Raw genomic sequence first — 13,132 nt, forward strand, 5'->3', positions numbered from 1 at the left:
TGAGAAGCAGGGGGAATGCAGTGTATTGGCAGAACTGTGTAAGCTGTTGGAACGTCAGGATGGTTGTTGACTGAGATAAAGACAGGATGACACCAGGGAGGAGGTTGTGTGTGAATTCCTTTCTGCTATTACAGATATTTTTGCTAAAATTCTCAGACATAGAACTTCAGTCCTGTAGTAACGTTTATTGATACCTAGTGGATGTATGTTAGTGGATTTTTTTTTAATAATACAGCTGTGGTAAGTTGAACAAAATCAGTAGTGGCTATACCCAGGCAATTGTGGTAAACAAAAATGAACTATTGGCAGTTACGAGATTGCTGAGAGAGAAGGTAAACACAGAGCTGCTCAGGAATGAGCTCTGTCTGTTAGGGATTTTGCAAAATCTTGATTTGGATAACAGCAAGTACGAACAGTGGAAAGAAGAGATTCCTCTGGGAAAGAGGGACATAAGCCAGTTGACATCTGAACAAATTCTTGATTCAGACTCTGAGCAATGCAATGCTCCTTTTGATGTTTTATTCTCCCTTTCTTTTGGGAACAGGACTTGTACACAAACAAGAAATACCAGACCTTGCTACCTTTGTTTTTTACCATCTGGAGCAGCTTACAAGACGCCAGACTCTTGCCTAGCTTCTCAGTCATATTGATACTAGGTTTGAATTTGTTTTACATGCTTGTTTTTCAGAGGATTGAGTTTAGTTCTCGTTCTATAGTTTTAGTTTATATATGCCTATTTCCCATCCTTCTGAAGACAGAATGAGGAAGACAAACATATTCGCTAATGAGTACAACTGTGAGCTAGACAAGGGTAGTCTGTGTGGCCTTTGTAAATGTGAGGAAGTATTGGTGCTGTTTGTTGTAGACTTATAGAACTGTTTACACCTACTACTGTATTTGAGAGAATGATGTGTCACCTAGGATGGTAACTTGAAATATCTCTTCATAAAAGGACTGGGCTCAGACGGAGTCTTAAGTAATGACTCCTTATCCTGTCTGCGGCCCAAGCATGTTGCCTAAAAGCCCCATTACTTCCTTTGAACATTGTGATGTGTGTGATGTTCTTGTGATATGAATTTCACCTTATATTTCCTTTGAGAAAGGCGAGGTAAAATTCCTACTAGTTATCTGTGTCCCTATCTCTTTTGAAGTTCTTTGGTCCCACACTATTTTGGTAAGTCCACAAACTAAGTTGTCTGAGAAGTTTATCGCTCTGTTGTAATTCATCATTTATTATGTCGAGCAGCTGAAAGAATTTGCTACAGTGGAACACCAAGCTCATATTAAACTGTCTTTTTAGCCATCTTTTACCTTCTGAAGATAACTGTAGTACTTTCAAGATACTGGAATTGGATCAAGAATTTGGAGATAGCTGCCTGTTCCCTTTCTGGAAAACATTGCAATTCTTAATCTATAGTGAGATTTAAATTCTCACTGCTTTAAATGTGTTATATTTAATCTACTGCTGCTTTCAGGATTCTGATCCTCAAGCTGTTGTAAATGGGCTACAGGGTCATATAGTCACACTCTGAAACATCTCAATTCTGTGTGCTTGCTGGTTTGCAAGAAAGTTTTATGGTTGGCTGACAGGGATCTCTTGTTGCAGCCTTTTTATTTTCATTCCCTGTTTCCCTTACTCCTGCTTCTAGAAAGATCTCATTAATTTCTATCCTTTCTGCATTTCATTTGAATCATCCACAAAACCAAGTAATTTGCTGCTTTCTTAGTTATATGCTGCTTTCTTAGTTGTAGGTCTCCTGTTGCAAATGACACTAAAAAGCAGGCAAACCCATCAAACCCACTTACAGATAATTTGAATAAAGATGGGATACTATTTAACTGTTGAATTTCCTACAACTCCTCTGATGAAAGCCATGACATCCAGAGACCTCATGTGGCATAATTGCAGCTCAGACAACTGTTTTAGTGATTCCTTATGTATGGAGAGTATGATTGCAAAGCTTAATCACCTGCTTCTCACTGTTAGTAGCCATGGTCACCATTTCTTGAATTTTCATGTTGAATATTTTCGAAGTGACTGTAGGGAGAGTTACTGTTCTGTGGCTGATTTGACTGTGCTAACATGTATCTATGCTTAATCTAATTGGTGCAGCTTTGACGTCTACCCCAGTTGTAGGGAGAGGGGATAGGACAGCACAACCAAGTGTTTTAAAAATAGATGCAAATGCGTACAGAGGGTTACTGCAATTGCCATCTCACTGTGGTGTTAGGTTAGTTATCTTAGGCTTGATAGTCCCCCAGCTGTCTACCCAGATTCAGTGGATTTTTTTTTTTTTTTAGTGTGGTAAAAGGAAAAGGTGGTTATTTTGTTTGTTCTTACCTGTGAAATCCCTAGATGGTTTTTTGAGGTGGCCCTTGCAAACCAGAGGGATAATGTTAGAGGACAGTGTGAAGGATTGAGAAGGGAACAAGTTGCCAAGAAATACGAGTGCCAAGTGGGAGTAGGAGATGATCTTCTCATAGCAAGCAGCAAATAAAGCTGCAAAATATTGCCTTGTTGGATGCCTGGAGACGCAGGAGGCAAACGCATGGAAGGTGGGGAAGATGAGCGGTGTAAGAGCAGCATGGCTGTGTGTGTCCCGGGTGGCCCATCAGCCACCTGAGAAGGGAGGCTGTGTGTGGGCTCTAAGTGCCGAGCTGTAGAAGGTCATTAAGATCTTTAGGAGCAGATGGTGTGGGGTTTAAACTGCAGGGGCAAAACTGGAGGGAACTGAGGATGGAGCTGTAGAACTGCACACCAACCACTCTAAACTGCTGAGGTGGGGAAGGGGGAAAAAGTAGTGACCAGAGAGGAAAGGTATGGGTCACTAGGGTTATTAGTGGGGGTTTGGTATTATTTTCTTAGCCCCTAAATGTGTAGTGAAGGGAAGATAGAGGAAAATCAGAGATTAGAAAGAAGAGTGAGTGCTGAGTACTGAAAGATCAGATATATGTCAGAGAGAGGCAGATCCAGGAAACAATAATCCTGCTTAGCTATATCTTTCTGTCTTTTACATGTTAATTATTTTCAAACACAACTGGAATGGTTTTCATTTTGTGTGTGGGTATACTCACCTTGAATCCGAGAAGCTGAAAGGAAGGCATGGAAGGTTTCTTAAAGAAAACTATTTTTTCAGATTTATTAGTTGGGGTTATTTTGAGCCGTCTGAGAATTTTTATTTAGTATATCTTTCATTGTAGGAAACACTTGTGCACATTAGTTTCCAAAGCTTCCTACTGAAGGAAGTGCTCTTCAAGAAACCAGATGGTAATCTTATTAAAATGTGAGGCAGTAGAAAAATGTGTCTACAGGTTAGTAGTTTATGTACGTAAGAACTTACTCCTTGATTAAACAGGCTGTTTATTTAAATACATGATTTTTATCACTTAAGCAAAATGTCAGTGGTGTTACACAGGTGCCTAACTGGACGTATGCCTAAGAACCTTACCTGCCTAGGTGGGTTGGAGAGTGAAGCTGTGTATCTTCTAATACTACCCTGCTACCTCAGTCTGGGTAACTGATAAGTTTTCTGTCCTATTTTCATTAAAGCAAAATAGTTTTGCAATTGTTAACAGAATTAATTTTTTCTGCAAATCTATCTAAAACTTGGTTAAAGCCCCTCTTTTGCACTCTATTATCAACTCTTGTTTTATATTAGCACATTTTAGATGCAGTTTAGTCTTTTAGAACTACCAAATGTTATTTTTTTACTACATGTTAGAACATCCTGGATAGATTTAATTATAGAGTGAACTTTTAGATACTCTTTAAGACTATTTTATTTTAATGAAATTCATATACTTTTTTCAATTTTTTTTTAATTTAAAGAAATCATGTACAAATACTTTTTTTTTTTTTTTAATGTGGAGGACTATTTCTTTTTCTGTCCTTATTCATGTTTCATTTGACAAGAGGGTGTTCAAACCCAGTGTTTAGAACCTTTGACCATAATTCTTGCTGGAAAGTTGGATCCTATATGTAGATTTCTTAATTCTGTTCTATATATGTAAATGAAAGTTACACTGTGGTGGCTTATTAATGAATGGAAAGGATTGGCTATTTTTGTTTGTTTATTTGCGTTCAAATCAACAGCTTTGATTTATGTGTCTGATAGAAAACTGGAGTTGCATAAGCTGCTTCAAGCAGATTATGGGTACTGTGGTTTGGCATATTAATCCAGAGATCTTCATTGATGTTGACAGCAATTGCTACACCACTTCCCTTAAGAACTTTCTATTTGTGATTTTGTATGTTATAAACCCTGTCGTTTGGGGGTTTTGTTACTTTAAACAAAACCAATACAAATAATTAACAAACATATTTTTCCTTTTAGGAAAAAAATAAAACCTAAACTAGAGCAAATTTACCTGAGCTGGCAAGAACTTGTATTTCAGACTGATGTGCCTATATGCTTGGAAAATGTGAACAAAAGTCATACTGCAGGGAACTAGCATTTTTATGTCGTAGTGCTGGAGTGCAGATAATGATTTGAAGACCAATTTGGACTATATAAAACCAAGCTTTTTAAATTATACCCAAGAAAACCTACCTCTAATGAAGTAGTTTTTTTGGGTTTGAGTTGTCTCTTCAATGTAGAATCAAATAGCGTATTATTGTTGCTTCTTGAAGCTGGTATAGTTTTCAAGAAATCCAAGTGTACACTCTGTTGTTTAAAATTTAAACAACTTCTCTTTCCTAAAATGTCTTCCTCTTCCTGCAGTAAAAGTATGTTACATTACAAACTAAAATTAATAGTTTTAAGAGATGAGAATATTTGTAAACCATAAAAGCTTTGTCACAGCAATAGTCTAAATTGTTGATTGTGGGACAGGTTTTCTTCATCTATTTCAACTTAAAAGAATCATGACAAATCAAGCATATACCCTCTCTATAAATGTTTAAATTAATAATTATCTTAGCATAGGTTTAAAATTTACTTATTTTTACATTAGAAAATTATAAACTACCTCTTTATTTATTTAAATACTTCAGACTGTATTTTTATAGAAACAAGAAAAAGCTACATTTAAAAACAATCCCTCCCAATTTAAATTATTGGATATTGAAGAAAGAAGAAACAAAATGAAAATGCTTTGTATATGTAACAGCTGGTAGTAAAACCAAAGAAACATTTGTGTAATTTGTCTGTTAACAGAATTAGTTCTAGGAGAGCTTTAACAGTTTTAGAAGTAGCAGATGTGATTTTTTTTTTTTTTGTGGTTGAAGTCAGAAGACTGAGGATACCACTTTTAAGAAAATTTAAATTTTCTTCCATCTCCTATGTAGTTTCACAGCTTTCACCAAACCAGCAATTGGATGTTGCAAGGTGGGAAACAAACACAGCAAAGTGGAAAGGATGCTCCTGGCCCTCAAATCAAGATGATTGCTGGTTTCATGCCTCATCAGTCTGGTCCTGGAGCATAGCTTGGGACTTCTCTGGAACTGATGTATATATGGAGATACATGTTTGATTTGTTATTTGTCTTTTCCCACAATGCTAGCCCAGGTGTAGCTTTCAGCTAGTCTAGGAGATCATACTAGGATCGTGGATTATATTTTTAAGATAGAACTTGTTTAAAGATGTTGATGATTCATAAGAAATGCATGGTTGTCCTGGTTTAGCACCCTGTTCTGCACCCTGTTGTCTCTTCCCTAAACTACAAATCATAATTAAAAAGAAAAAAAACCCCATACCCACAAATTAAATTATAATTATTTATTGTTAAACACAAATTTAAATCTGAAGATTGTTTGCCTGCATAATTATTTGTCCCAAATATTATTTCATTGTGAAAAGACTTTGGAGGATTGTTTGTGGTTGGGGTTTCTTTTGAGGAAAATGAACTGTGCAGTTAAGTTGTGCTGTGTAAATAACTGTCTATTCCAGTACTTGTCAAGTTTTGATACAATTTTTGTTCAAGTATCTCATGATCTCAGTAAATTATTTCTCATATTAGTCTCTCTGAGGTAATGATTATTTGTGTTTGTAGATGAGGTATTCAGGCAGATCAGGTAATGTGTCTGTGTTCACATTAAGTCTGTGCAGCAGCTGGAAATTCATCCTGATTCCTCTAAAATCCTTGGCTGTCAACCTAACCACTTAGACTTCACTTCCCCTGAGATAAAGCCACCCCAAACCAGCTTTAAGCTGAATTTAAGCCCTCTGACATGCTGTAAGAAATAATATAGTTTTTGGCTTCTTACCTTTCTGATGTTTTGTGATACTCATTATTGAGGGCCTGCAAGGGGATAAACAGATCTCTCGATTCCTGCTGAAATCCACATATGAGATGGAAACTGCATGTACTGTGCATCTCTCCTTCATGTACTTCAAAGATGAAATGTGGGTTGTAGATGTGATTTATACTTAAACTGATTTGCAATATTACCCACTTATTCTATGTTTAACTTTTTTTTTTGGCCTTGAAGCTTGTAGTAATAAAGGTTTTGTAAATAAAGAACTGACTGTGTTGCACAGGAATGTCTTTGCTTATCTTGTTAAATATGTTTTCTGAATTGATCTCTTACCCTCTGGTGCTGCAGTTGTTCCTAAAGAAGGATGTGCCATTTCTTGTTTAGTAGCTTGCATAAAGAGAAAGGCATACGATTCTGTATTAAAGCAAAAATTGCTCATATGAGTTTATTGCACAAAATTTTTAATACTATTATGTGAAATGATATGGTTTTAAAGAGCACAAGATTTATTTTATTTTACTTGAAAAATGAAAAGCTTGTCTCATTTAAAAAGTAATATTTTTTTCTCCACCCTCTAAACACACACTTCTAATATGGTGTTTTGTACAAATGGTCATGATAGGTTTGGTTGCTTAAGGCTGCAGTGTATGTGCTTGGTCTGCCTGGCTGTTTGCCGACAAACTGGAGTGGTACCCCGTGAGCAGAGCATGGTCGCACATGTGACAAGGATTTGACCTGACAGTTGTACAGTCATGCAATGCATGGAGGCTTAGAGCAACAAAGAGGGGCATGAGGGACTGCATAGCAGAGACCTGTGATGTTCCTGCTTCCTCTGCAGCAAAAAGTGCGTTAGTGCGCTTGTCAAGGAAACCTGAAAAGCTGTTTTCTCTTGCCCTTTGTCTCTATCCTGTTTTACTTGAGACTGTCAAGATGTGGAGCTGTTTGTAGTTTTACTTTGTTTAAAACACTGACAAGCCAGTTCTGATTTTGTGAGGGTCATATTCATTGTGAAGGACATTTCTGGAAGACATGCTGGAAGACATTTCATTTGCATTTAGTATGTTATTTTGTATTTCAAAATTAAGATGCTTGCATTTTGGACTATTGAATTACTTCCTTATGCTTTGCTGTAGATTGGCACGTAGTGTTCTTCTTTTGTCACTTGTTTAAAGCTTTTAATATAACTGTATAACTTTGTGAACAGTTATTGATTTCTTCAGGGAGAGAAAGTACATCATGCAAGTGTATGAGAACTTGTGATTGCATGTCTGATCTGCTGCGTGGTACAAATGATATGAGAGGTGCTGAGTAGATTTTATTTCATTCAGTCTTGAAGACTGCTCTGTATTGTTTTCTTCTGCATAATATGTTTTCTCTAAATGCTATAAAAGAAGGTGAAAGTGACTGCTATAAGTGAGTTGGGAGTGAATAAAATGGAAGTGTGCTATGTGAAAGAAGGTAACCAAACAGGTAAACAGAAAGAAGCTCTGTGAATGATTTTGAGGGTAATTTAATTAATTTATTAATTAACAAAAGAAAAGAGGATGTTGTCTTTTTTGCTTATAAGCAGACACATGGTTGCTGCTTTTATTTTCATAGTGGTGTAGTGGTTGGAACTCAGATAATCTACTGAATTTCTTATTGCATGCTCTGGTCCTGCATCATTTTATTCTAAAAAAATGTCAAGAATTATTACCTAGGGGCTTAGAGTTTGCAGCTTGTTTGTTTGTCATGTAGTAATGAAATTTCTGCTCAATTTGTTTGTTATTATCAGAGTTATCCAAGCACTTAGGTATTTCTTTAATAACGGAGAGGGATTTCCCCTTTCTGTGAGCATACAGAAAATTAAATTTTGTGTTTTTCACGGATCTGTATTCCTTTACAGCAGAGTTTACCTCTTGGTTACAGCTAACCAAGTTCTAAAGCCTTGTCCTCTTGCAGAAATAGTGTCATGTACGAGATTGCATGGCTTCTTCTTGCAACGTACTTATGTCAGTGTAGTCTGCGTGGGTTGGTTACGGTATTGCTGGGGTGATTCAGGACCATAATGGGGGCAGGTAAGCCGTATCTGCTAGAGGAGACCAGTGGTGGATGAGTTTCATCCTTGCCAGCAGCTCCTCTGGCTGCTGTGCATTGCTGCTGGATTCAAAAGCTTGCCCATGTTACCTTTGGCTCTTGAAGTCAGTTTGCTTGCAAACTGGAGGAGCAGATGGAGTTGGTGTGAGGTGTCTCTTGCTTCCTTCTGCCCTGTTAGCAAGGGCAGCACCTGAAATGTGGGAAGAAACAGGTGGAGAATTAACAGATGCAGCTAAGTATCTGATAGAGGCAGTAAGCAATAGTAGCAGGAATGTGAGGGACTGCAAGAGAAAATGCAAATAACAGCTGAGGGGAAGGAATGACCTGAATTTGAAAGGAAATGGCTCTGAGGAATGTGTGTGTATATCTGAACAATAGCATTCATGGAAAACATTTCTGGTTTTATCAGCAACAGCATTAAAGATGGCAGTTGTAGATGCCAATGAAGTCAGGTCTGAGTTTGTTGTTCAATTTTAACAGGAAAAGAAATCACTTTAGTAGAAGGAGTGGCCTCATCCATTCAAGCAACTGAATTGTATATTATTGCTGTTTGAAGGCTTTTAAAATGCAGATTTTTAATTGCTACTGGGTGAGTCACAGTAAGTTCTTTTGCATTTGATTTACCTGTGTCAGTAATGATGGATTGAATAGAGAGGACTGAAGAGAAAGTGGAAAAGGAAATCACTGCCCATGAGGATTTAAAATAATAAAAAAAAAAGACTCTATAGTGGAGAGTAGGAATTGTACAAGTTGTATGAAGAACTTTGTGTTTGAGAGTTGTGAGGAGTTCATGGGACAAGATCAAAATCCTTGTGTTCCTCCAGAACCTCTTTTCATGAACTTGTGTTAGTTCATGCTTCTGAGAGTTTGTGACATGGCTTGAAAGCAGCTGAGGGGTCTATTTCTGTTTATGGTTTTATAGACCTAGAAGCACCTTTCTGAAGAGTGCACTGGGGATTCCAGGAGCTCTTGTTCATCTTAATTTGACATTCTTTTGACAAGGAAAATTTGAATCTAAGAGTCTTCAATGAATTATTGCCACTATGGTTTGGCTTCTGTCTTGTCACCTCTTTAAAATGTGTCTCTTTAGTCTGTTGCAGGCACTTGTTTTTAATGAGCTTGTATAATTTACTGTTCACCATCAAAACCCTTTGAAAACATACTAACTGACTAGTTTTTGAGAGATGCCCTGAACCTTGAGAAATGCTCTGGTTTCTTCAGAGATGGATTTAAATACGAAGTCTCAAAAATAAATGAATCCCTTCTGTTGCTATCCTTTGGGTGGTTTACTTTGTATTTTACTACCCAGTTGTGGCTTAACCCATGATATCAGAAACATCATCTGGGAGAGAGAGAACTGAGTTGGCCACCTCAAGGCTGCATGTGCTTGTGCTGCAAACAGGAGGCTTGTATGGTGGAATCTGCAACAACAGGGTCTAAGGGGACCTATGCGCCAATCTCATCCTTTTCTGCTTGTGAACATAGATTAAGGTATTGTTTTAAAACTGTCTGTTAGTAATCACCTTTGTAATTAAGTGGCTGGAGCATTTCTCCCTTCTGTCACGGGTACAGAGGACTGTAGTGAGCAGCAGAGTGGGGGTGTTTAACAGTCTTATTTACACGTACGTTGTATGTCTCAAACAACCTACTTTAATAATGTTGTTTATTTCTCCAGAGAATGTCATTCCCTGTGGATATATTGAACAACTGCAGTCATGAGGACTTGGAGAGCTCAGCAGATGACTTCCTCTTTGACCTTCGTTGGGGATATCTGGACTGTCCTGCATTTTTCTCTCTGCCAGACCACCGCAAAGTAAGAACTAGCAAATACCACAGTCCTGGTGTTCTTAATATACTTGTAGATTTAGGAATTAAAATGCCCGCTCTTCAACTATTGAATTACATAATTATTTTAGCAAAGCTTTTGGATTTTCCAAATTCAAAATTTGTGTGTTAAACTCATTTTATTTTGTAGTTGGGTTTAAATCTGGGTATCACTGACTGTCTGGTGCTTCTAGGCAGTGGATATGTATGTATTAAGTACTTTAAAAAAACCCAAACAAACCAAAACCATAACCTTAAATCTTCAACTGATTATTCTAAACCTTTCCTAAAAAGGACTACTTCATGCAGTCTCAAATACCTATCATCATAACTAAGGAGTTTATGATTTATTGAAACTGATTGGCTCTTTTCATATCTCAGTCCTTCAGTGTACTTCGTTCTTAGTTTTGATTCTGATTAGTAAGTTTCACTGATTTCAGAAGTGATTCTTTTCTCTCTATCTGAAATATTCCCTGCTATTCCTGAACTCTAGTAATGGCTAGCTGTGACACTTCTCTGTTTCTTGGGCGATAGGTTGGTTAGTTGTTGGTTCTGTCCAGATAAACATTTCTATCAGTAATAAAACCAGTAGCGTATAGCCTTAATGAAAAGTGAAGCTGAGAGGATTCTCTGTGGGATCTAAAGATCAGTGCTGCAGATTCCTTGGCAGAAGCAGAGTCTTGACTACTTTCCTGCATTTCTGCAGGTACTGTATGCTGAAATAGTTGCTTGAATTAATGTCCTGATTTGTGGCAATAGCCTATCATAATCTTCTTAAATTGGTTAAGCAAGTTTGTTTACCACACTGTTAATGTCTGTCTACTTTTTAGGCATTAATTAAGTATTGGAAACATGTGAATTTAAATATCAAAATGCATTTCCAGAAAGGTACTCAGTTTCTCAAAGGAGGATTATTTTATCCTCTTCATGTTGTTTGTGAGGGGAAAATCAAGCAGCAAACTTCATAATTTCTAAAATATGTACAATTTAAGGGAACAAAACCCTTTTGAATCCAGCCTTCCCATCATAGTGCTTTAGAACTTGTTAATAAACAACAATTTTGCTGTGCCAGTTTATTGCTGTGCTTGACTGCTTCATTCTTCTGCTGGCTTTGACAGCTTGCGCAGTTGGGACAGTTGAATAACTTAACGCTGGCTCCTTGCACACCTTACTTCAGTTATGCACACAAATGCAAACTGTTGACAGAACAGAGAAGTAACAGTAAAAATTACTGTAGCTAAATCTGCCACAGTGTGAGAGTCAAGCTCTTTGTAATGTAGTCTGTCTTTAAGAAGAAATGTCTGAAGTAAGGGCTGGAGTCTGATGCTTGTCCTTTACAGTTGTCTGTTAATGAGTCGATTTTCAACATTCATATTGTTTACCTTGCTTAATATTCTCTGCGTGCTTTACTAATGTTGTTTTAGCAAGAGTCTACTGAATTATTGTACCTTCTCGTTTCAGGTTCCTATTAGCTTGTCAACTGTGGGCTATGTTCCTCTTTATGGTGAAGAGCAGACACACAAAGTTCTTGCACTGTTTGCACCATGGGACTCACTCACAGGTTTCACTTTAAGTTTTTTCTCTCTCTGTTGCTGTTTATTCTTTTTTTTTTGGGATAAATACATGTAACCAGTCCTTTGCTCATTCCATGCTACTGTAGCTCATAACTTTGGCACTTGAGCATTTGTTGTTCGCTGTCTTCTTGTTCACATACTATTATTTTTTGTTGTGAATTCATAGAGACAAGTAATAGAACTTTGCACACTAATCAGAGCAGAACTGAACTTATTGAATTCAGAAGATATGTAGGAAAACAATGTGGTGCTTATCTGGATTATAGTATAACATGTATCTCCTGATCTCTTTATGTACACTTCACCTCTCCAAAAGGAATTTATTGAACATTCTTAGAATTCATTAATTTTCCCATGAATTTAGATGCTCTTTTTTGATAGTGATTGATCAGCATTAACTGTAAATTATCTTTAGTTTGAGATCCCAGCACAGGTCTGCCTAAGATGACATCTCACTTTGCGTTCTCTCCCTTCCTCCCTCCTTCCCTCCTCCCTTCCTTCTCTTTCTGTTTAATGACATATACAGAATTGCCACAAATGCCTATGGATCATACTCTTCCTGACTCTTACTCAGGCCATCAAGCTTTTTACATTCATCTAACTCCCTAAAACTTGCACAGTTTCAGTATCAATATTCACTAGCAACCCAAAATATGTGTATGAATGAGACTCCCCTTGGCAAGCCCCGTTTTTCAAGCACCAAGGAGGTGCTAGAACACAGTGTTGAAGGACAGTGCTTATGTCTGGAAAAATAGTTCCTTTATATTATACTGCACAAAGTATGCATTTTGGTTTATTATTCTCAGTTATCAAAAAGTATTTGGATTAGGGAGCATTTCATATGGGCGCCACATAGAACATGCTTAACTTGGTTACTACACTTTTATTCCTGATGATGTAACAGTTTTAGTGATTATGTTTCTTTTGGAATGTAAGAATCACTAACTTTTTATTTCCCTTATTTCTTTCAAGCTGTAGCCCTGTATCTTGCTGACCAGTGGTGGTCAATTGATGACATTGTGAAAACATCTGTCCCTGCTAGACAGGGGCTTCATCAGGTAAAGCACTCCAACATTCACCTAGCAATTTATCTTCTACTTCAAGATATGGCATATAGCTAGTGTGCGAGATATTACATGTTTTCATTTAATTTAGAAATTAGATGGCTGTTGCAAGTCAAAGGAAATAGAGGAATAGGTACTACAATCAGGAAAGGAGCGTGATTGTGAGAATAGTGTCTAGAGCAAGAGTGACTCATGTACAGTAGCTTCATTTGTAGATTATTTAGACATTATGAGTTTTTTCTTTACTCTTTAGAACATTGTTATCTGGTTGTGTTGAAACACCTTAGCAGATTGGTGCATTTTAACATAGCAATACCTGTTGGTCTTATCAGGAGACTAGTAAACCAAAAACATCTTCAGGAGCCTGTTTGATAGAAGCAAGTTGAAGCTGGTGGCTT

General features: G+C 37.2%; 1 protein-coding gene across 2 annotated transcripts in view; it reads left to right on the forward strand.

The window, feature by feature from the left end:
- FAM169A (family with sequence similarity 169 member A) overlaps window positions 1-13,132 on the forward strand; it is a 34,819-nt gene that overhangs the window by 4,504 nt on the left and 17,183 nt on the right. For both annotated transcript variants that reach the window (XM_027883197.1, XM_027883205.1), the window contains exons 2-4: window positions 9,948-10,085; window positions 11,558-11,657; window positions 12,643-12,728. In XM_027883197.1, coding sequence (XP_027738998.1) covers window positions 9,951-10,085; window positions 11,558-11,657; window positions 12,643-12,728 — 321 coding nt within the window. In that variant the 5' untranslated portion in view covers window positions 9,948-9,950. The remainder of the gene's footprint in view (window positions 1-9,947; window positions 10,086-11,557; window positions 11,658-12,642; window positions 12,729-13,132) is intronic.

This window comes from Empidonax traillii, unplaced genomic scaffold, assembly GCF_003031625.1.
Source record: "Empidonax traillii isolate 1590-97213 ecotype Southwest subspecies unplaced genomic scaffold, ASM303162v1 scaffold8:size5222938, whole genome shotgun sequence".
NCBI lineage: Eukaryota > Metazoa > Chordata > Aves > Passeriformes > Tyrannidae > Empidonax > Empidonax traillii.